Source organism: Mauremys mutica, chromosome 4, assembly GCF_020497125.1.
Source record: "Mauremys mutica isolate MM-2020 ecotype Southern chromosome 4, ASM2049712v1, whole genome shotgun sequence".
Lineage (NCBI taxonomy): Eukaryota > Metazoa > Chordata > Testudines > Geoemydidae > Mauremys > Mauremys mutica.
Genome location: NC_059075.1, coordinates 75680170 through 75701322, shown reverse-complemented (window position 1 = coordinate 75701322; position 21153 = coordinate 75680170). Strand labels below are relative to the sequence as shown.

General features: G+C 46.7%; 1 protein-coding gene across 2 annotated transcripts in view; it reads left to right on the top strand.

The window, feature by feature from the left end:
• The window catches only part of ALKBH3 (alkB homolog 3, alpha-ketoglutarate dependent dioxygenase), a 59958-nt gene that overhangs the window by 8931 nt on the left and 29874 nt on the right, over window positions 1-21153 (top strand). For both annotated transcript variants that reach the window (XM_045013200.1, XM_045013199.1), the window contains exons 5-8: window positions 2430-2477; window positions 5959-6062; window positions 13780-13868; window positions 16961-17170. In XM_045013200.1, coding sequence (XP_044869135.1) covers window positions 2430-2477; window positions 5959-6062; window positions 13780-13868; window positions 16961-17170 — 451 coding nt within the window. The remainder of the gene's footprint in view (window positions 1-2429; window positions 2478-5958; window positions 6063-13779; window positions 13869-16960; window positions 17171-21153) is intronic.

Genomic DNA, 21153 nt, shown 5'->3' with positions numbered 1-21153 from the left:
GAAATCCCAAACTTCTTGATGTAAGGGCAGATCCAGATGCAGTCAAAATTCCAGGCTACATCTGTCCCATGTTTAGTGCAAATAGCAGGGATGGCAGATCAAACACTTTTTATCATGAGGGCTGAAGAATTGTAGCTGTTCATAGGTGTGACCATCAGACTGATAGTGGGGCTGTGTATTCAAGTGCTTCAGGCCATTGATGATCTTCCAGTGTGACATGGAGAGCTCATTCCCAGGATATGCTTATTCCTTGTGTGTCTGCATGTGTCATCCAATCATTAAATTACAGACTTTGGAATGGAGATTTGTTTGGGGTCAGAGGAGTTTCCTTAATGGGCAGTTCCTCGAGTTGGGTTGTAGAGATAACTCTTAATATACTGTGCCAGTCATTTATTATTTCTTTCAAAAATTGTAAATATTTCCCTTTTGGGGATTTTACATCTGCAGTTCAAGTACTAGACTAGATAGCTATTGGTTACAGAAAACTAATCCAGGTGAAACACCCACGTGCCCAGCACTGGTGTGGTTGCGAAAATAGTTTCACTTAATGTACTCTTGTTATGGGACGTGCAGAGAGTTTCTGTCCTGATTCACTGAGAAATCATTGCTCTAGGATGTTACTAAATAGCATTTCACTAGAGGCACCTAGAAAAGCTATGAAAGTAGCTGACCTTTCCGTCTGTTTATTAAAGCTTCACAGTTCCTATTTCAGAGTGGGTGATAGAATAATAACAGAAAGGAAAGTACAGCTGTATCAAGAGAACTTAATAAATACATAATTTTTAGAAATACATTGAAGGCCCACTGGCCCTTTTCAGTTGTTCTACTTCTGTTTAAGTGGGGATCAGGGTCGAGGAGACCCCAGCTGCCATTATGAAAATCTGGCAAGCAGGATAGAGTTCATATAATGCCCTTTTCTTCACTAAGTCACTGTACATTATTGCACAGGTCTTTTGGGATTACTGCTTCATAAACACCTCATGATATGCAATACACAGTTCATTAAATATCCTCATAAACACCTCATGATATGCAATACACAGTTCATTAAATATCACTTTTCTCACCATGATATACATTAGCCTCTGTGGGCATGCAAATGTGCACAGTACTGTACAGTAAATAATTGTGCAGCACAGATCAAGAGTTCTTGCCTCAAAGAATGTACATTCTAAAGCAAGAGTGTGATGTAGGGCTGCCCAGATGATTCAGGGGGCCTGGGGCAAAGCAATTTTGGGGGCCCCTTCCATAAAAAAAAGTTGCAATACTATGCAATACTGTATTCTCGTGGGGGCCCCTGCGGGGCCTGGGGCAAATTGCCCCACTTCTTCCCCCCCACCCCCGAGCGGCCCTGATGTGATGTTGTTGATAGAGCAGAAGACTGAATCAGGAGAGGTGAATTATATTGCTTGTTCTACCACTGACTTGCTCTATAGCCTTGGGCAAGTCGCTTTAACTCTCTATACTTCATTTTCTCCTTCATAAAATGAGGATGATGATACGTACCTCACAGGCAGCATAATTAATGATCTATGCTTTTAGATTCTTGGACAGAAGTGATGTACAAGTGCAAAGTCTTGTTTATTAATAAAGCCATTACAAAACATCATACATGGATTGGGTGTGGATGTGAAATCAAATGTATGCGGAGGAAATGCTTCAGAGTACCGTACATTTACTACAGTTCTCTGAGGGTGGGGAGGAGGTGGGTAATGGTGGTTAGTAGGCTGTTCAGGCATATGGGACAGCATGAAGTTTGGAGCTAGTGAAGGAAACAATGGAAGTAGTTGAGAGACAAGCTCAGGCTGACCATTTATAGACCAATATCTGCACTTCACAGCAATGCAGCAGGTAGCTGATAGAACAACTATTTTACCTCATGCAGCAGTTAAAATGTCATTTTCAAATCTGTCACCTGGTTTATATGTGGCACATAGCACTTCCCACAGCATATTTATTTTGCTGGGCTAGGTAAAATGAGGGGAACTGTCTTCTAAGTGAAGTTCCTGAGTGTGGTCTCCTCAGTATGAGTCAGACTGTGTATGTTTATATTATGTATTTGGAAGGGGAATAGGGCCATGAGGTCCTTTTTCCTTTAGCTCCCCTCCATCATCCCCCTCTACTTTTCTCTGGAGCCTGTAAACCCTGTAGTGAGTATGTGGCCAGAGTGGAGGCTCCCACAAGCAATGCGAGGTGATCTGTGAGGGTAGAGCATGTTGTTTCCACAGCACTCCCAGCTTCTGCTGGCCCTGTCTCTGGCTTCCTTCTCCCTAGCCTCATTGCTTCTTCATGGTGGTATGTTGCACTGCCCTTAGACCACTTTCCTTAACCCAGGTTTGCATGTGACTGGACCATGCAAGTCATCCATATGTATTATCTGTTTCTTGTATTTCATCCACCTGATGGCTGTTTCCTCTCCATGTCCTCAGTGAACAGGGCCTGTATGAGATCAGCACGTTGCCAACAGGAGTGTCTCGGTAAGTGGATTTATTTATTTATTAGCACCTTGGTTGCTATTGAGTAATGTAATGGCATTCAGTCTTTCGAAGGTCTAATCTCCACTGGGATTTTGGTGATGCAGAGGATGGCTCTGGCAGGGATGTTGTTTCTCCCATGCCACCTTATGTGTAAGATGGCGCTGGAGGGGGGATTCTGGCCCCTGGCATAACTGGTACATCAGGCTGCAGTGATGTGGTTAATTCTGAGCAGCATGGAAAAAGTTAGGAATCTATTGTTGGTGTGAGTGAAAATGAATTTATGCAGGTTATTATTGTGTTCAACTTCCAGTGGTGTAGTGGAATAGATAAAGTGGCCTTGATTGATTAGTCCATACCCTAGTGTAGGTCACTATAAACTCTTGGCTAGCACTGGGCTAGTAACTCCATGTGTTCCTGGGAGTACAGCAGTGTAACAGAGGGGCATACTAATGGCTAGAGCCCTGCAAATATCCGCTTTATATCCACTGATCATTTTTGTGGATCATGTATCAGATGTAGGTACAAATTTTGTATCCATGTAGGGCTCTACTAATGGCCTAAGGAGCCTTGGTACAACAGGATCCAGCTTTTTAACAGATTGCTAGTAGTTGACTAGCTATAGCAAGGCGTTCAGGCTTCTCACCCTTCAAAATGACTACCCCTTTTTATTGCTGATGGAATATAGGCATATTTCAGCAACAGTTCCACTTGAAACTGGTATATCTGGTAGCAGTAGGTGCTTATTTGCAGAGAATACTTTTTAGTACTTCTAATCCAAAACAGAAGGAGATGGAATGCGTGCAGAAGACACTAGTCCACATTTCCAGTGATCTGTGATCACAACTCTGTGCTAAGGAAATGAAACTCATTCCATACACAGCCTTCCTGCCAATAAAAACTTCTAGGTAGTCCAGAACAGGAACAAGGCACTCCATGGCTCGTTGTATCACATTGGCCAAGCTTACTGCCAGTCCAGAAATCCCTGCAAAAGCCATGAGAACAGTCCTGATGCTACATTCTAGATCAGGGGTGGGCAAACTTTTTGGGGCGAGGGCCACATCTGGGTGAGGAAATTGTATGCAGGGCCGGGGCAGGGCGGGTGGAGTGCGGGATGTGGAGGAAGGGGCTCAGGACAAGGGATTGGGGCAGAGAAGGGGTGCAGGGTGTAAGAGGGGGCTCAGGGAAGGGGGTTGGGGTATAGGAGGGGTACGGAGTGCAGGATGGGGCTCAGGGTAGGGAGTTGGGGTGCACGGGGTGCAGGGTGCAGCAGGGAGCTCAGGGCAGGTGGTTGGAATGCACAGGAGTGCAGAAAGGGGCTCAGGGCAGGGAGTTGGGTGCAGGAGGGGTGCGAGGTACAGGCAGAGGGCTTAGGGCAGGAAGTTGGGGGGGGCGGGGGGCAGGAGGGGTTTGAGCTCCAGCCCGATGCCGCTTACCTAAAGTGGCTCCGGGGTGGCAGTGGCGCACACCAGGGCCAGGGCAGGCTCCCTCATGCCTGCCCTGTCCCCACGCCACTCCAGGAAGTGCTGCGGCCCCTGGGGGTGGGGCAGAGGGCTCTGCATGCGCACATGGAGCCCTTTGCCTCCCGGCCCGGGGGCTGCTTCTGAGAGCAGCGCCGGGCCCGCAGCACCACCAGGGGTAATCCCGCGGGCCGGATCCAAAGCCCTGAAGGGCCGGATCCGGCCCGCGGGCCATAGTTTGCCCATCCCTATTCTAGATCCTCTACATGGAAGAATTCTACAAATCCCTCAGAGCCTCCTTGGTTAGCTAACCATTCTTGTTTGTCTGTGACTAGCAGGAATCATGATCATCACAGATGTGTTTGTGTGTGGATGCAATTCTTTTGGCTTATGCTTTTCAGGTGTTTTGCAACAAAAGTACTGAAAGAAACAAAGGTCACAATTTTACCTGTTTGTTATTCCATCACTGAAAATGTGGGTCATAACTGCAAAGACTGACTTCAGATCCTCCTAATTCTTGATGTCTAGCTTCTGAAGCATCCCTGGGAGGCTCCCCACTCCCGGTTCCTGCCTGCCCTCTTCTTGTTAGGATTCTAGTCTTTTCTGATTAGACAGAGATTTAGGTGCATTAGGATGGTAATACTCTATGCCTCTAAACTGATCTCTGAATATTATTTATAATCTGACCTGCCAGCAGTGGAGCAAAGACAGCTGTTCTGTCATCTTTACTTATATTAGGATTATCTGTCTAGTTCTACTTTTCATTAATTTATATCCTTTTCCTGGTCAAAGCTGTGATATCCTGTCACCTAACAGGAAAGCCAGACAGGTAACTTCTATTTTCCGCTGACGAATGAATGCATGGTGGCAGTATTGTATGGCTAAAGAAGTGATAGAAAAATTTTAGGTATGAAATTTGACTTGCTTTAAAATAATGAAAATATGAGCAGAGAACAGTCTTGTGGAATTTAAGGCACTGGTTTAGTAAAAGACTTACGCACATGCTTAACTTTAAGCCACATGAGTTTAAGCATTTTGCCTGATCAAGGCCTAAAATGTTACTGCTTCAATACATTTTAAAACAAAAGCTGATAATCTCATGTATTTAACTAGCTAAATGCTTTTAGTTTCCCCTGCTTTATTTGCTTCAGAGTTAGCAGTAATACTTCCCAGATTTTTCTGCCTATCAATAATACAAAAATGTGTGGGGCATGACGAGGCACTGTATAGACTTGAAGGTTTTCATTTTGGCTCCATCTAAAAACTTGAAAAACATTTATTTTCTAAACACAAAAGGACAAAATCATTGACCAGCAGGAAGGGGGAAGTGACACACTGCTAGGAAGGTTTTACTTTTATTCTTCAGAATTTGTATCTTCTGTATTAATTTGGGGATTCTGTTTGTATGTACAGTAGGATACAAATGCCAGTTATTGTAGGAATTGAAAGTCATGCTGTAGATAATCCAGAAGCAGTTTTCCTTAGATGTGCAGTAACATCTCAGGTTCAATCTAAGACCTCAGAATTGCAATAGCTTGGTCATTCTTAATATACCAGAACCTCTCCCAGTTCCTTTATTACGTCCTTTTAGTTGAGTTTCCTTTTGGGGTTGAACACTTCATAAAATCTCATGTTGTGCTGCACTGTGGGAGGATATAATGGCTAGAATTTTTAAATTGTGACTAGTGATTTTGGCTACCCCTGTTTCTGGGTGCCCAACCAGAGAGATCTTAGAGAGGGTAGATTTTCTAAAGGTCGTGAGCACCTACCTTCTAAACCCTGGCCTTTTTAACTCATCTCCTGTTGGTCACGTGAAAATGGAGGCACCCAACATCATTAGATGCTTTTGGAAAATCTTGGCCTGTTTCTACAGGAGGTATAATTGCATTTAAATGCAGTCCCAGATTATCTGCTGACATCTGCACTATTAACCCTTGAAATTGGAGTATTTAATAAAAACTCAGGTATATGCACGGTGTCCGTTTTCTACTTACTCTCTTCAATCTGTAACTTTTCTGCAATAGGGTTCATTTGATTCCTGGCTTCATTGACTCAAAACAAGCAGACTGGATGTTTGAACAACTGCTCCAAGAGATCCCCTGGAGGCAGAGAACTCACCTCAGGCAGGGTAAATGTGCAGTATTTCTTTATGTAATTGCCTTGACTCCTATGTCAAAATCCTTACTCTTGTTTTCATTTCCTATCACCTTGACTGTTAGAACTCCCTTGTCTCTTCCCTCCCAAGTCTCAGTTTTCCAGGCTCACGGGTAGAAGGTGCTGCTTCTGCTCAGTTTTTACATATCTAAAGAGGCATGTCCACATCATCCTATCCTCAAACAACTCTGTGATGTCCCATTAATTCCAGAACAAAGTGAAAATTCCCCTCCTAGAACTGCTCTGCTCTGTCCCTTCAAACATTCTCACCATTGATGTTGCTAGAGTCTTCTCCTCTGCATTCCCTGCTTTTTTCTTTCTCTTCACACATCATCTCTCATTTAAAATCTCAGCTGTAAATAATTCTCTTCTCCCTTGTCTTTGCCTACTACATTTTCTTTTTCTGCTTCTATTCTATTTTATTTAATTCTGTAAAGCATGTTGGTTGCAATTTGTTAAGACTGAAGAACACCGCCTTACTTTAGACTGAGACACACTTATGTGTTCAGTAAGCGTGTGAAATGCCTGCTATTCCAGTTGTGTTCACTGGGAGGCACCTGTGCTATTTCTTAGCCGCTGTTACTCAGCGCTGGGCATAAGGTTATATTATTATTAACTGGTATAGAACAGGCCCAGAGAACCCTTGTCCTAGTCCTGCCAAGCAAGCCATTGGTCCTAAACAAACCTGTTCAAAGCCTGCATTTCTTCTTTGAGTGCTTGCTCATGTCCATTCCATATTAGGTATGTGTGCTCATCATATGCACCGGTGCCAGAAGTTTTTCCCTCAACAGTATCCATAGGGGACCGGCTCTGGTGCCCCTGGAATGGTGTGATATAAGGGGCACCACCAGCTCCCCCAACCCTCAGTTCCTTCTTGTTGCCAGTGACGGTGCTGGAACTTCTGCTGCTTCGGCTGCCATTGTTTCGTTCTCAGTTCTTGCGAAATTTGAAAACCTGTAATATAGTTATTAGTTCTTAGTTACCCTTAGTAGTAGTTCTCAACTCTTCTTTAGTCCTGAATGGGATTCATCCAGGGGATGGGGCATGCCCCGGTCCCAGGCTTTAAGCCCTGCGATCGCTGCAAACAGCCTATGCCCATCAGTGATCCACATACCAGCTGCCTAAGGTGCTTAGGCGAAGGGCACATAAGTGACAAGTGCTGTATCTGCAAGTCCTTCAAACCTAGGACGAAGAAGGAGCGTGATGTCAGTCTGAAAGCACTCCTGATGGAGTCGGCACTCACTCCGGCACCAGAGCAGCAGTCCAACTCCGCACCGAGCACCGCGGCATCTGTACGCAGTGCTCCACCAGGACCGTCCACGAGTCGGCACCGATTCCCCCTCCACGGCTTCTGTGAAGAAGACAAAAAAGATTGTGAGAGGAAGATCTCCTATCTTCCAAAAGGGAAAGGAGAGGACTGGGGGCGAGCCACGACCTGTGTCGGGCAGCTCAACACCCTCATTGGGAACTTGGGCCTCAGGTTGAGCGGTGCAGCCCATCCCATACTTCACTTGCAACTCCAGATAGCGGTGCAGGCCCAGGCCAGCTTCAGGTGCTGTTGACGCCTGAAGTCCTTCAAACAGCTCAGGAGATCCTGACCCTCACGGTGCTGCCCACACCAACTCCAGCAATACTCCGGTCTTGGGGAAAACCCGCATTGGGACCTATATGTGTGTCCCCGCCTCAGTGGCCCCGTTCCCCATCGAGAGGGATGTCCCGCTATCGCTCGCTTGCCTCAAGCCGTCATGCCTCAGGACTAGAGAGGAAGGCTCAGCTGAGCCCTCTTTGGTCCGCGCACCAGGGGCATCGATTTAGGGACTTAAGGCACACCTCACCAGTGGAATGGCGCAGACCCTCTGAGGCATGCGCCACCCAGCAAGAACTCCAGGACCAGCCCCGACCTTCTCCCAGGGCTCGATACCAATCCCGGGACCGATCAGATACCAGAGACCGCCGATCGCTGGGCCGTCTCCGCCCGTCTCCAAGAAGGAGATTGCCCTACTCAGGACAATCCTCCTGGCAACCGGCCCGTAGTAGCTTCCAGTTGACGTCCCGGTACCGGTCAAGTAGCGTGAGGCATGGATCACTGGATATCCGATGCAGATTCGCCGACTGCCGTCAGTCCCCAAGAGCCTGACCAAGACAGTCTCATTTGGACAGGTTAGCTTCAGGCCACAGCGGCTAGCACCAGTCGGACAAGAGCCACCACTTAGCTCGATCCTGGTCACCCGGTACCGACCGCTACGCTGGTAACTCTGGCTCGGAGCAAGGTTCTCTGACTGCAGGACAAGTCCCGGTACCGATGGTGCAGACTACATTATCAGCAGCGAAACTAGCCCCATGGCCCCAAAAGCAGTGGCCGGTGCCATGGTACCCGACACAGCCTTTCCAGGCTGCCCGATCAGTTTCGGGAGCCTCAGAAAGGCCAGCAGCCTTGGTATCCTATCCCTTTCTGGTGCTCGAGGCTTCATGCGGTAAGACCCTGCAGGTTCAGGAGGACCCAGGGGAACAAGCTGCTGGACCACCAATGGACGTGGATGTTCCTGTGGCACTGGCATTGTCCTCGTCGTTTCCGGACAAGGCTATCATGGGGCCCCCTTACCCAGCGCCTTCAGGATGATGCCAGGGCTCACTAGGAACTTTTGAAGAGGGTCACTTCTAACCTGGGGCTTCAGGCAGAGGAATTAGAGAGTCCGAGGGCTCTTCTGTGTGATGTCCTTGTCTCCCGCAAGGTGGCCCTACTCCTTCATTAAGGAGTCTCCAAAACCACTAATTCCCTGTGGCGGACCCCCACTTCCCTGACCCCATCTTTAAAAGGGCCAAACTTAAGTACTTTTTGCCAGCCAAAGGGCATGAGTACTTATATTTCCCATTCTGCCCCCAGTTCCCTTGTGGTCGAGGCGGTTAACCACAAGGTGAGGCAGGGATAACCTGGGGCCACCCCCAAAAATAAAGACTTGAGGAGGATGGATCTTTTCAGACATAAAGTGTATTTGTCTTCCAGCCTTCAGTTGAGAGTAGCCAACCACCAAGCCCTCCCTGGCTGATATGACTTCAGTATGTGGCAAGCCATGGCCAAGTTCAAAAGGTTGCTCCCCGACTCTTCCAAGAAGGAGTTCGGAGCAATCCTCGGGAGGGTACAACTGCAGCCAGGGTGGCCCTCCATGCGGCATCTGATGCTGCTGCCTGCAGCACGGATTCCACTATCTCCGTGCGGTGAGTCTCTTGGCTGCTCCTCTCTGGGTTGTCCCTGAACACCCAGCAGTCAATGCTGAATTGCCCTTTGACGGCAGGGCCCTATTTGCGGAGCAAACAGACAGCAAGTTGCATGGCCTAAAGGACTCCCGCACCACCCTAAAAACCCTGGGTCTCTACACCCCAGCGCATAAGTGGTTCAAACTGCAGCGGGGCCGGGAAGTCAGCCTCAACAGGACCAGCCCCATAAATGAGCCACGGGTTGCAAGTGCCACCTGCCACCAACCTCTGCCCAGTCGGGCTCAACCTGTAATAAGCAGGGAGCCAAACAGTTGTTTTGAGTGTGCGCCTGAGGGTGGCCTACCAGACTCTTCCCCGGATCCATCTTTCCCAGTGTTCTCTAACTGCCTTTCCCCTTTCCTTCCAGCTTGGACTGCTATAACTTCGGACCGCTGGGTCCTCAACGCAGTGGAACAGGGTTATACCCTCCAGTTCCTTTCTATCCTCCTTTCCCACCCACCTTCCCCAGCCCTCTTCAGGGACCCCTCTCACGCAAGTCTCTTCACACAGGAGGTGAAGGGGTTACTACAGCTGGGTGCGGTGGAAGAAGTTTCTCTCGAGTACAGGCACAAGGGGTTCTATTCCTGGTACTTTTTAATCCCACAGGCCGAGGGCGGTCTGCGGTCCATCCTGGACCTGCAAGTCCTCAACAAGTACCTCCAGAAGCTAAACTTCCACATGGTCTCTCTGACTTCTGTTATCCTCTCCTGGATCCAGGAGACTGGTATGCCACCCTTGCTTGGACTCATACTTCCACATAGCGAGCTTTCAAGGACACAGACACTTCCTCCGGTTTACGGTGGGGCCCCAGCACTACCAGTTTACGGTCTTCCCGTTGGGCCTGGTGACAGCACCGAAGATGTTTACCAAGTGCATGTTGCTGGTAGCGGCTTACCTCAGGTGCTGGGGTATCCAGATCTACCCGTACCTCAACAACTGGCTCATCAAGGGCAGCTTCAGGTCTCAAGTTGCGGTGCTTCAAGCCATGTGTCGCTCTCTGGGCCTGCTGGTGAATGACAAAAAGTCAACGTTTGTGCCAGTGCACAGGATAAAGTTCATCAGAGCAGTCCTCAACTCTACCTGCACCAAGGCGTTCCTGCCGCTGGAAGGGTTCCACACGATGGTGAACCGCATTGCGGAAGTCTCCACATTCCCTCTGACTACAGCCAGGGTCTGTCTGTGCCTGCTGGACCACAGGGCAGCATGCACTTACGTGGTCTGCCATGCTAGGCTCCGGATGTGGCCCCTGCAACAATGGCTGGTGACAGTCTATTCCCAGTCCCGAGACCCCCTGGAGATTGTTACCATTCCCCAGGCGATACTTACCTTGCTGCAATGGTGGACCAACCGAACAGTCCTGGAAGGGGTTCCATTCGACAACCCTCCTCACTCCATCGAGTTGGTGTCAGACGCCTCGGCTGGGGGCACATCTCAGCAACCTTCAGACACGGGATGTGGTCGCCAGAGGAGAGACGGTTACACATAAACGTCAAAGAGCTCCGAGCAGTCCAGCTGGCATGCACAGTCTTCTTGCCCCACCTGTCAGGCAAGGTGGTACGAGTCCTGATGGACAACACAGCCTTGATGTTCTACATCAACAGACAAGGGGGAGCGCACTCGTCAGCTCCCTGTCAGGAGGCACTCCATCTGTGGGACTTCTGCATCAGCCATGAAATCCAACTGGAAGCTTATCACCTTCCCGGCGTCAGGAATACACTCGCAGACCAGCTCAGCAGGGACTTCTCCTCTCACCACGAGTGTTCACTCCATATAGAGGTAGCCTGCATGATCTTCCAAAGGTGGGGAACTCCAAGTGGACTGTTCGCTACCAAACAGAACAGGAAATGCCACCAGTTTTGTTCTCAACAGGGTCTGAGCAAAGCCTCCCTCTCCAATGCCTTCCTCCTGTCGTGGTCAGGGAGCCTGATGTACACATTCCCTCCGATTCCATTCATCAGCAGGGCCCTGGCAAAGATCAAGCGAGACCAGGCACGGGTCATCATGATCGGCCCAGCGTGGCCTCGCCAGCATTGGTTTGGCATGCTCATGAGCCTGTCAGCGGCCCCTCCCTGGCCCTGCCCAACCGACCGGACCTGCTGTTGTAGGACCGCGGTCGGCTCTTAGACCCTGACCTCAGATCCCTCCACCTCTCGGTGTGGATGCTGCAGGGCTGAACCCGGAGGAGCGGACCTGTTCGGAAGAAGTCCAACAGGTCCTCCTGGAAAGTAGGAAGCCCTCAACTAGACTGACTTACCTGGCCAAGTGGATGAGGTTTTCCTGCTGGCCATCTGAACAGGCATCTCTTCCTTGCTTTCCTCCATACAGGCTGTCCTGGACTACTTGCTCCATTTGAGGAATCAGGGCCTGGCACACTTCCATTAGAGTGCATCTTGCAGCCATCTCCACTTTTCACCCACCAATCCAAGGACAGATGGTGTTTTCCCATTACATGATGGTCAGATTTTTGAGAGGGCTGGAGAGTCTCTTCCCAAGGTGTGGGCTCCTGTCATGCAGTGGGATTTTAGCTTGGTCCTCTCTAGGCTCACTGGCCCGCCCTTTAAATCTCTGGGTTCTTGGTCCCTTTCCCATCTGTCATGGAAGGTCACGTTCCTGGTGGTGGTGAGGTTGGCGAGAAGGGTCTTGAAAATTTAAGCCTTGACCTCAGAACCACCATACACGGTCTTCTACAAGGATACGGTTCAGTTGCAGCCCCATCCGGCCTTCCTGCCAAAGGTGGTCTCCACCTTCCATATGAACCAGGAGATCTTCCTCCCGGTGTTCTGTCCCAAACCACACAAGACGAGTGAAGAGAGGCATCTTCATGACCTGGACATTTGGAGGGCCTTGGCTTTTTACTTAGAACATGCCAAGCCTTTCCGAAAATGGACTCAACTCTTCATCGCTACAGCGGATAGGATGAAGGGTCGTCCAGTGTTCTCACAGAGGATTTCCAATTGGATTGCTTTGTGCATAAGAACCTGTTACGACCTGGCAGGGTTCTGCCACCGCTGGTTGTCAGAGCCCACTCAACAAGAGCACAGGCATCTTCAGCGGCCTTCCTGGCATACATCCCTATCCAGGACATCTGTAGAGCTGCAACGTGGTCCTCTGTCCACACGTTTACCGCTCATTATGCCATCTCTCAGCAGGCCAGGGATGGGACTGGGTTCAGCAGAGCTGTGTTGAAATCTACACCTCCGTGAACTCCTACTCGCCTCCAAGGGTGCTGCTTTGGAGTCACCTAATGTGGCATGGACATGAGCAAGCACTCGAAGAAGAAAGACAGTTACCTTTTCCGTAACTGGTGTTCTTCGAGATGTGTTGCTCATGTCCATTCCACATCCCGCCCTCCTTCCCCTCTGTCGGAGTTTCCGGCAAGAAGGAACTGAGGTTGGGGGGAGCTGGCAGGACCCCTTATATTGCGCCATGCAGGCGCCACTCCAGGGGGTGCCAGAGCTGGTCCCCTGCGGATATTGCTGAGGGGAAAAACTTCCGACACCGGTGCATGTGGTGAGCATGCACATCTAATATGGAATGGACATGAGCAACATGTCTAGAAGAACACCAGTTATGGAAAAGATAAGTCTTTTATTGAGGCATGCTAAAGGGAGTGCAGAATGGTAACAGTTACATATCGAACACATGAAGTAACCACTAAGCTAATTCTGCCACAAGCTGAAGATGGTGAAAGTGCTTTTATCCTGTTTTAGGCTCAAACCACACACTAGGGATATCTGGCAAAATGTACTGGTTCAGCCCAGCTGCAGACAACTTACATTGTACCTCAGCAATGCTCCACCTTCCCATTGCTCCATCCTTTTCAGTAGACATTCCCTAAAACTGATGCAAATGTTTTGGGCAGCATTTAAACTAACAGAAAGCAAAGCAACCAAGAGCTACAGGTAAAGCTTCAGGTTAGCCTCACTATCCCTTGGGGGGGAGGGATAGCTCAGTGGTTTGAGCATTGGCCTGCTAAACCCAGGGTTGTGAGTTCAATCCTTGAGAGGGGCATTTGGGGATTTAGTTGGGTTTGGTCCTTCTTTGAGCAGGGGGTTGGACTAGATGATCTCCTGAGGTCCCTTCCAACCCTAATAATCTATGATCCATACTTCACCTCAACGTGCCTACCTGTTGTAGCCCAGAAAATGAGAAATTTTGTGTGGTTCTGAGACCTCTGCAAGGCATGGACCCCACACAGAGAGACGATTAGAATTTCAGGCCTGTTTCTGAATTTACTTGCTTCATTGGGTACCATTTAGACTCTTCATGTAGGGGTGAGCACCTTATAAGGGTCACCTTTTAATTTTGGGTGAGAAGGTTAGTGCTTCTTGATCATCACTTGCAAAAAGCTTCTCGAGAGTCTTGCACTTTCACCTCCTCACTTCCTAGCCAGTTGATACCTGATTTGTAAAGTTTTCCTATTGTTCTTTCTTTAGATCTATCTTACAAAGAGCCCAGACTCACTTCCTGGTATGGGGAACTTCCTTACACTTACTCCAGGTTAACGATGCAGCCAAATCCTAATGTACGTATTAATTTATGATGGCTTTTTCTTTGTAGATTGCAGTAATAACTTTTTTAAAGTTTTTTAAAAGATAGACAAACATTTGCACTGTGATCCCATCTGATTCCTGATTACCAAAGTAGGTCAATGGCATATATGCCTGCTTTATGGAGTTTCATTATTTGTGGATTTATTCTGACTTATGATTTATCACTTTGATAAGGAGCCTTTTCTGGTGGTAGGGGATTAGCAATCACTACTCCTAAATTCTATTCTAGGTTCTGCTTCTGACCAAGTTCTGACCTTGGGCATGTCTCTTAACCATTCTGTATGCCTCAGAGACAATATAATATTCTTTATGATAATAACTCCCTTTAAGAAACTTTAAAAATAAACACTTCTTGATTCTTCTTTAGGCAGCATTCAGGCATATTCTTGCTGCGTGTCTGAGTGTAATCAGATTAGTACACATGACCTGTCTGTTTAGCAAGATCAGATTGTACCGTATAATTTCCCACGCCATTTTGCTATTTTTGAAGGGTCAGAAACCTTGCTAAGTGACTTTGTTGACTTTTTGTTCATGCTCAGTCACACTCTGTCAACCTGTTGTCCATTTGGACTGTCTCCGGACGTTTCTTTGTTTGAAATTTCCATGGCAATAGAGTCCCATGTGTTAAGCCATAAATTAAGAATAACTAGTGAGAACTAGGTTACATGAGAGAGTGCTTCTGTCGAGTCCCAGATATCTTCACTGCTGCCAAGGAAAGATACGTCCCAACAAAGCAGAATTTGAGGGAAATGGGATTTTGCACACACTGCTTGAGTAAACAATCTGAGATGGAAGGGTCTGGCAGTCATGATAATGCTCTAGTAAAGGCTGTGTAATTTAGGATGGAAAAATACAGACAGCCCATAGATTGGGATGTATTCAGTTACATAGTGTTTTATTTAAATGTTTTTCTAGAAAGAGGTGGTGGAGTCTGGATGGCTCTGGAGGTTGGCAATGCCATATGGAGCCTTTCCACCTGCTGACCGGTTGTTCAAATCCAGCTCAGAATAGCTAAGCAGTGAAAGCTATTACCAGTTGGTGGGGGGTTAGTATGAGGTTAGAGATGAGGCAAGGTGGTGGGTTAGTATGAGGAAAACTTGCCTACCACTGTGTGTGATGTACTTCTTCTGTGGAAAAACAAAGACCCTCAGTCTTCAGGACTGTCAGTCTGATTCTCACTCTCTCCTCCCCTTTTCTGACTCCTTTGCAGCTGGGGATTTCCCTGGTGTGAAGGAATCCTCCAGTGGCATAAAGTCTGCAGAGCTCTGGCAATCCCTGCCTGGCAGAATGGGACCATTACCCCCAGTGTATCTTAAAGCAACCTTAGGATCCAGGTAGAGGGATAGAGGTTTAGAGCATAGCTTAGCCACACCCAAGTATCAGTCCCTGAAAGTTTGATTTGTAGCAGTGTGGGGATAATAGGAACTTGAAACCCTCCCAAGTGCAATAAGTGCTTATGGTTGTGTGAATCATGGTATTAGAAAAATGTTTCCTTGTAAGCAGTGAAATATTTGGTAACCTGGTAACCTTTCATAACAAGAGGACTTCAGTTACTGCTCATTTACAGTGGAGTTCCTATTGAATCACACATTCACATCCACATTTCTACCTGATGAGGTTGCCGGTGGGAATATTGTCAGAGTGGAAATCAAAGAAATTCAGTAATGATCAGGCAGTTACTAGAAAGTGGTGCTGGTAATTCCTCATGAGCCCTCTCCTGTCATTTCACTTCTAATTCCTCACAAACTGTAATCCTGGAGATCCAATGGTTTTCTCTTCAGGCAGCCCACTTGTTAAATGTGACACTTCAATGCAATAACCTCCCTGAACTACAAGATATTTTCTTAGATAATCATTCACATGGCACCTAGGTATTGATGGTGGTGACTGAACTAGAAATACCTAGGATAGATAAGAATGCTGTGATTAGGTTCCAGTGCCAGAACCAGTAGATAAACGGACCCCTGGTGAACATGAATGAGGCAATGTGGTCTTTTAATTAGAGGAGGAGACTGGGAGCTGAGACTCCTGGGTTCTAGTCCATCCACTGACTCACTGTGCAACCTTGAATAAATCCCTTAACCCCATGTGCCTCAATGTTTCCACTTATATTATGGGGGTAATGATTCTGACATATCTCACATTGGGGCTAGAAACTTAGTTACTGGCTAAAAGCACTATGAGATCCTCAAATGAAAGGCATGATATAAATGTGTAAAATCATTATTAAATACCCATGATGCATTGGAAGCAATAACAGTAGAATCTGTATAATTGCTACAGAGACTGGGCACAGAAATATGTTAACAATACAATGGCTATAGTTCATGGAGATTGAGATCCACTTATGTCTTGAATCACTTTATACCATAAACTATTAGAACATTAAAATCAAAACACAGAAGGTGAGCTAGACTCATTAAGCAGTACTATTAGAGCAGGGAATGCAGGGACACAGAGTGGCAATGTTATGCCAGCACTCGCCGTGTACTCCTGATGGCCAACTCCAGGCTTCATGTGCCAGTAAGCCACTGGTTCCAGAAGGGCTGACTTCCTCATGAGTTGCAAAACTGAGGTCTTGACCATTTGTGGTCATAGAAGATTGCAGTTCAGTGTTCTTTAGTCATCATCTCAGTTAGCAGCCATAATGTTTATCCCTGGGCCCCTTAAGCAGATTTCATTCTCACAGTTAACCAGGAGGGCTGGAACAGCCACAATGCTACGAAAGGCCAGATGGCCATGCGAGGCAGAATGGCAGCATGGCCTTGGTGATGAAATAGCATCGACTCAGTGCTACCATGACCACACAGAGCAGAAGGGCTGCACTTCTGCTGCACTGGAAGCATGTACTAAAAGTTTAGGAGAGTCATAGGGTCAGTTGGCTTCATGTTTATTATGCAAAAATATTGTGGGCCTTGTACCCCTTCCAGTCCCAGTGATTTTGCCTTTGCTTTGCATCTCTGATACCCTGAAACTTTTCCCCTTCTGTACTGGCACTTCCTCCAGTGCACCTATCTCACCTCCTGCTCTTCTCCCTATGACCACTTTGCTGTGCTGATTGCAGTGGCATCCTCTGCTGACCATGCTGAAGGAGCACATCGAAAAGGCCACCAGTCACACCTTCAACTCTCTGCTCTGCAATCTGTACCGAAATGAGAAGGACAGTGTCGACTGGCACAGTGATGATGAGCCATCATTGGGGAGAAACCCTGTCATTGCCTCGCTCAGCCTTGGTGCCACCCGAATCTTTGAGATGAGGAAGAAACCCCCACCTGTGAGTGTTTTCTTACTCTCACCCTCATTCTCATTTTCTCGGGTCTTGGGATTTAGATAGCAGTGTGAGGTTCCCATCACTAGTAATACTACATTATTGTGAAATGCAAGATCCCCAAAAGGGGAGGACACTGTGTCTGCTTTCCAATGTATTATGTCCCACTCAAAATGACTCCAAAATACACCATAATCTGTATACAGTAAATACAGAAATCACTTTACCTATCTCTGAAATGCAGCCATTCTGAATTGGAATGCAACAGCTGTTTAACAATGCACAGGAACATTTCACTACAGTGAAATTACATTTCGAGGATTCCTGCAGCCATGGTAAAGACCTTCCAAGTTAGCTAGAGCAGTGATTCTCAACCTTTCCAGTCTAGTGTACCCCTTTCAGGAGTCTGATTTGTCTTGTGTACCCCAAGTTTCACTTTACTTAAAAAATACTTGCTTACAAAAATCAGACATAAAAATACAAAAAAGTGTCACAGCACACTAGTACTGAAAAATTGGTTACTTTTTTCTCATTTTTACCATATAATTATAAAATAAATCAAATGGAATATAAATATTGTACTTACATTTCAGGTATAGTATATAGAGCAGTATAAACAAGTCATTGTCTGTATGAAGTTTTAGTTTGCAATGTTGCTAGTGTTTTTTATGTAGCCTGCTGTAAAAGTAGGCAAACATCTGGATGAATTGATGTACCCTCTGGAAAACCTCTGTGTACCCCCAGGGGTACATGTACCCCTGGTTGAGAACCACTGAGCTAGAGCAATGTCAGGAGAAGCCCCTGCGAGAAGTGGGCACATAAAATTAGAAAGGGGTTCTCATACACAGACTTACTGAACTACCGTTTTTGTTACCAGTTAAGTGATGCCTAACTATAAGGTATATGGGGTAAAGAGCAGCTCCAGTGGATGTCCAGTACATAAAAGACCTCTTACCAATGGCCACTCCTTGGCTCTGGTGTATGAGTGAGTAGTGAGAGATAATGGAGTGGGGGCGAGGAGGAGAGCAATTTAATTTATTTCTCTGTGATGCCAAACTGCCTCATCATACCTCTCAAATTAAGCAGAGTCTGAGCCAGGCTATTACTTGGATGGGCACCTTCTTGGACTCCCCCTGATTCTGCAGGAAATGGTATTGATGATTAAGTAGGTAACACTCTCCCGTCTGAGTCAAGGCTGACCCAGCTGTGTTGGGAATGCTGTGCTTTTAGAAGGGCTGACTTCCTCATGAGTTGCAAAACTGAGGTCTTGACCATTTGTGGTCATAGAAGATTCCCTAGTAAAAGTAACAGATCAGTCCGGTATCCTGAGCTGACTGTATTTTGACTTTGGGCAGTTATATTGTGCCTTCTTATTCCTCCCTCTCTCTCCTAAACTGTTATGTGCTGCTATTGTGTAATGTTAAATTGCTTCTGCATTTCAATGGTGGGTGGAGTGGTTTTATATAGTTTGCAAGCACTTTGGGATGGAAGTTGCTGTCTATCTGTAAAATGTTGCTGTTGGCTTTGCATACATTGATGCAGAAAGCAATGTAGAAAACTACTAAACTATCAGGAAAAACCTCTTCATGTAGTAAGTACAGGGGCTATTAGAAGCTGCACTTTAGTAGTCTGCATGGACCATTTTGTTTCAAACAGTCAAGTTCACAACTGGATTCTACTGGGGAGGAGTAAATTACATGAATCACATTTCATACTAATTTTCCCCACTCGTCTCTTCTCAGTTTAGTATTTCTCTGATTCCAAAACAGGTGAGTCAGTCGCATCAGTGGCCATATTAGTGTGTAATGCCCTGACGACAGGGAAAGTCAACAGGAGACTCCTCTGGGAAGCTTTAGTTGGTGGCAGGATTGACTAGATGCAGGGAATATTTCTTTTGGGAGGGTCAGGGTTTAGCGAAGTTCACTGAAATTCAGTGTGAACGGTGCAGTTTTCCCTTAGCACTTGAAAGAAGCATATTAAATGTGCATAGCCTCTGGGCAAGCTTTCTATTCATTCTCAGCTTCTGGAAATTTGTTCACTGTGGGGAAAGGAGAAAATCGTGCCCACTCCATACAAGTTTGACTGTTGCCTTTAACTTGATAGAACAATTTCTTATACAATGCAGTGTGGAGCAAAGTATGATTTCCTAATAGAGAGATCCCTGAGGGCCACTCATTCCTTTCCTCAATATCCCTATACCAAGGCTCCTGAATCTTAGTTTGTAAATAAAGAGTATTCCTTTGCTTTGAAAGTGTGACATTCCTGGCAACATCAGTTGCTGGAAACATACCGTACTGGAACTGTTTACATCTTAGAAGCAGATCACAGTATCTTCCTAACACCCTCTGCTTTTTTTGCCCCTTGTCAATATGTCTCCATGAGATCTGCTATGGATCTTTTCTGGCATGGTGATGATTTATTGGGGCCAGGGATTTTGAGTGGTATAAAGTTTGACTGTGTTCTCAGAGAGGTTGGAGCCAGAATATAAACGTAATAGGAGAGCATTCTTCTCTGTTTCTCTCTATTGTAGGATTTGCATCAGTGAATGCTACAGTTAATATTGCAAAAGAGTCTTCGCTATAACTCTTTAGTTTCATTTAGGCATAGCTTTCCATATATGATCTCAGCTTAACATCTGTACTCTTGGAAAATTTCAGAGAAATTCAGTTCAGCTGGTTTGTGTATGAAACAAAGACATGTTTCCAGCTGTAAAAAGAAAAGTTTGGGTTACTTTAATTTGCATTTAGATAACTGAAAAACAGCATGAAGGTGTACATCAACGTCTGCTAGAGAAATAAAATCAAGTCAAAGTAGGAGGAGGAAGATTTGGGTGGTTTTTAAAGTAAGAAGTGACGTAGGAAAACTTTCTTCTTGTTCATTTGGGGTTAAGGAGGATACCATGAATGGCGCAAAGCACTGTAGGCTGCTGGGCCTACTCTCCCTCTCGATAGCAGCTCTTATGTCAGAATGTGTTCTTCACAAGCAGAGGAGAATTTATTGTGGGAGGCTGCCAGGGATCCTCCTCACCCTGGTGGTATTGTGCGGGTTGTGAACACTCCATATCTGACCTATCAGTCCTCATCCTCAAAGGAATCACCTGCACAACACCTTTAAAGGACGAGCATGAGAACTTTAATTCCTAATTCTGCTAGACACTGAGTTAAGTCGACTTAAGTTATGTTGACAACCATATGCCGCTTTAATTACATCGGGTGTGCACATCCACACAGTGCTCTTCTGTTGGTGGAGCACATCCACTGTCGATGCTCTTGCAGCGACAGAACATTGCATTGCGGATAGCTATCCCACTGTGCAGCTTGCCACCCTCTGCCACTGGGAGATCTGAGGATGGATCTCAGTGCATCATGGGGGCATGTTCACCATCCCATGATGCAGTTCTTTCCATCCATGGGCTTCCAACTTTGTTTCGTGCCTTTTTTGAACAGCCCCGGTAAACTCTGTACCCACCATCTCTGCCGGAAAGCATGGCTCCTGAACTGCTGACCAGTCTGGTGATGAGCATTATGAACACAAAGTGGCTAGTCCTGCAGTATTACATGAGCTGGGAAACAGAAAGTGAATCTGTGGTGCCTGTCCTGCTGTGTGAAATGGAAAGAAACAATTCACGATTGCTTCTGGCATTCACGGAGCAGCTGCACATGGTGCACCGTCTGTACTGAGCTTGGGAAACAAGCACTGAATAGTGGGATCACATTGTGATGCAGATATAGGATGACGAGCAGTGGCTGCAGAACTTTCAGGTGCCAAAGCCACTGTCCTGGAACTGTGTGTGGAGTTCACCCCTGCCCTGTGGTGCAAAGACACCAGAATGAGAGCTACCCTCAGAGTGGAAAAGCGAGTAGCGATCGCTGTGTGGAAACTTGCAAATCTAGACTGCTACTGGTCAGTCTCAAATCAGTTTGGAGTTGGAAGGTCTACTGTGGGGGTTGCAGTGATACAAATGTGCAGGGCCATTAATCACCTCCTGC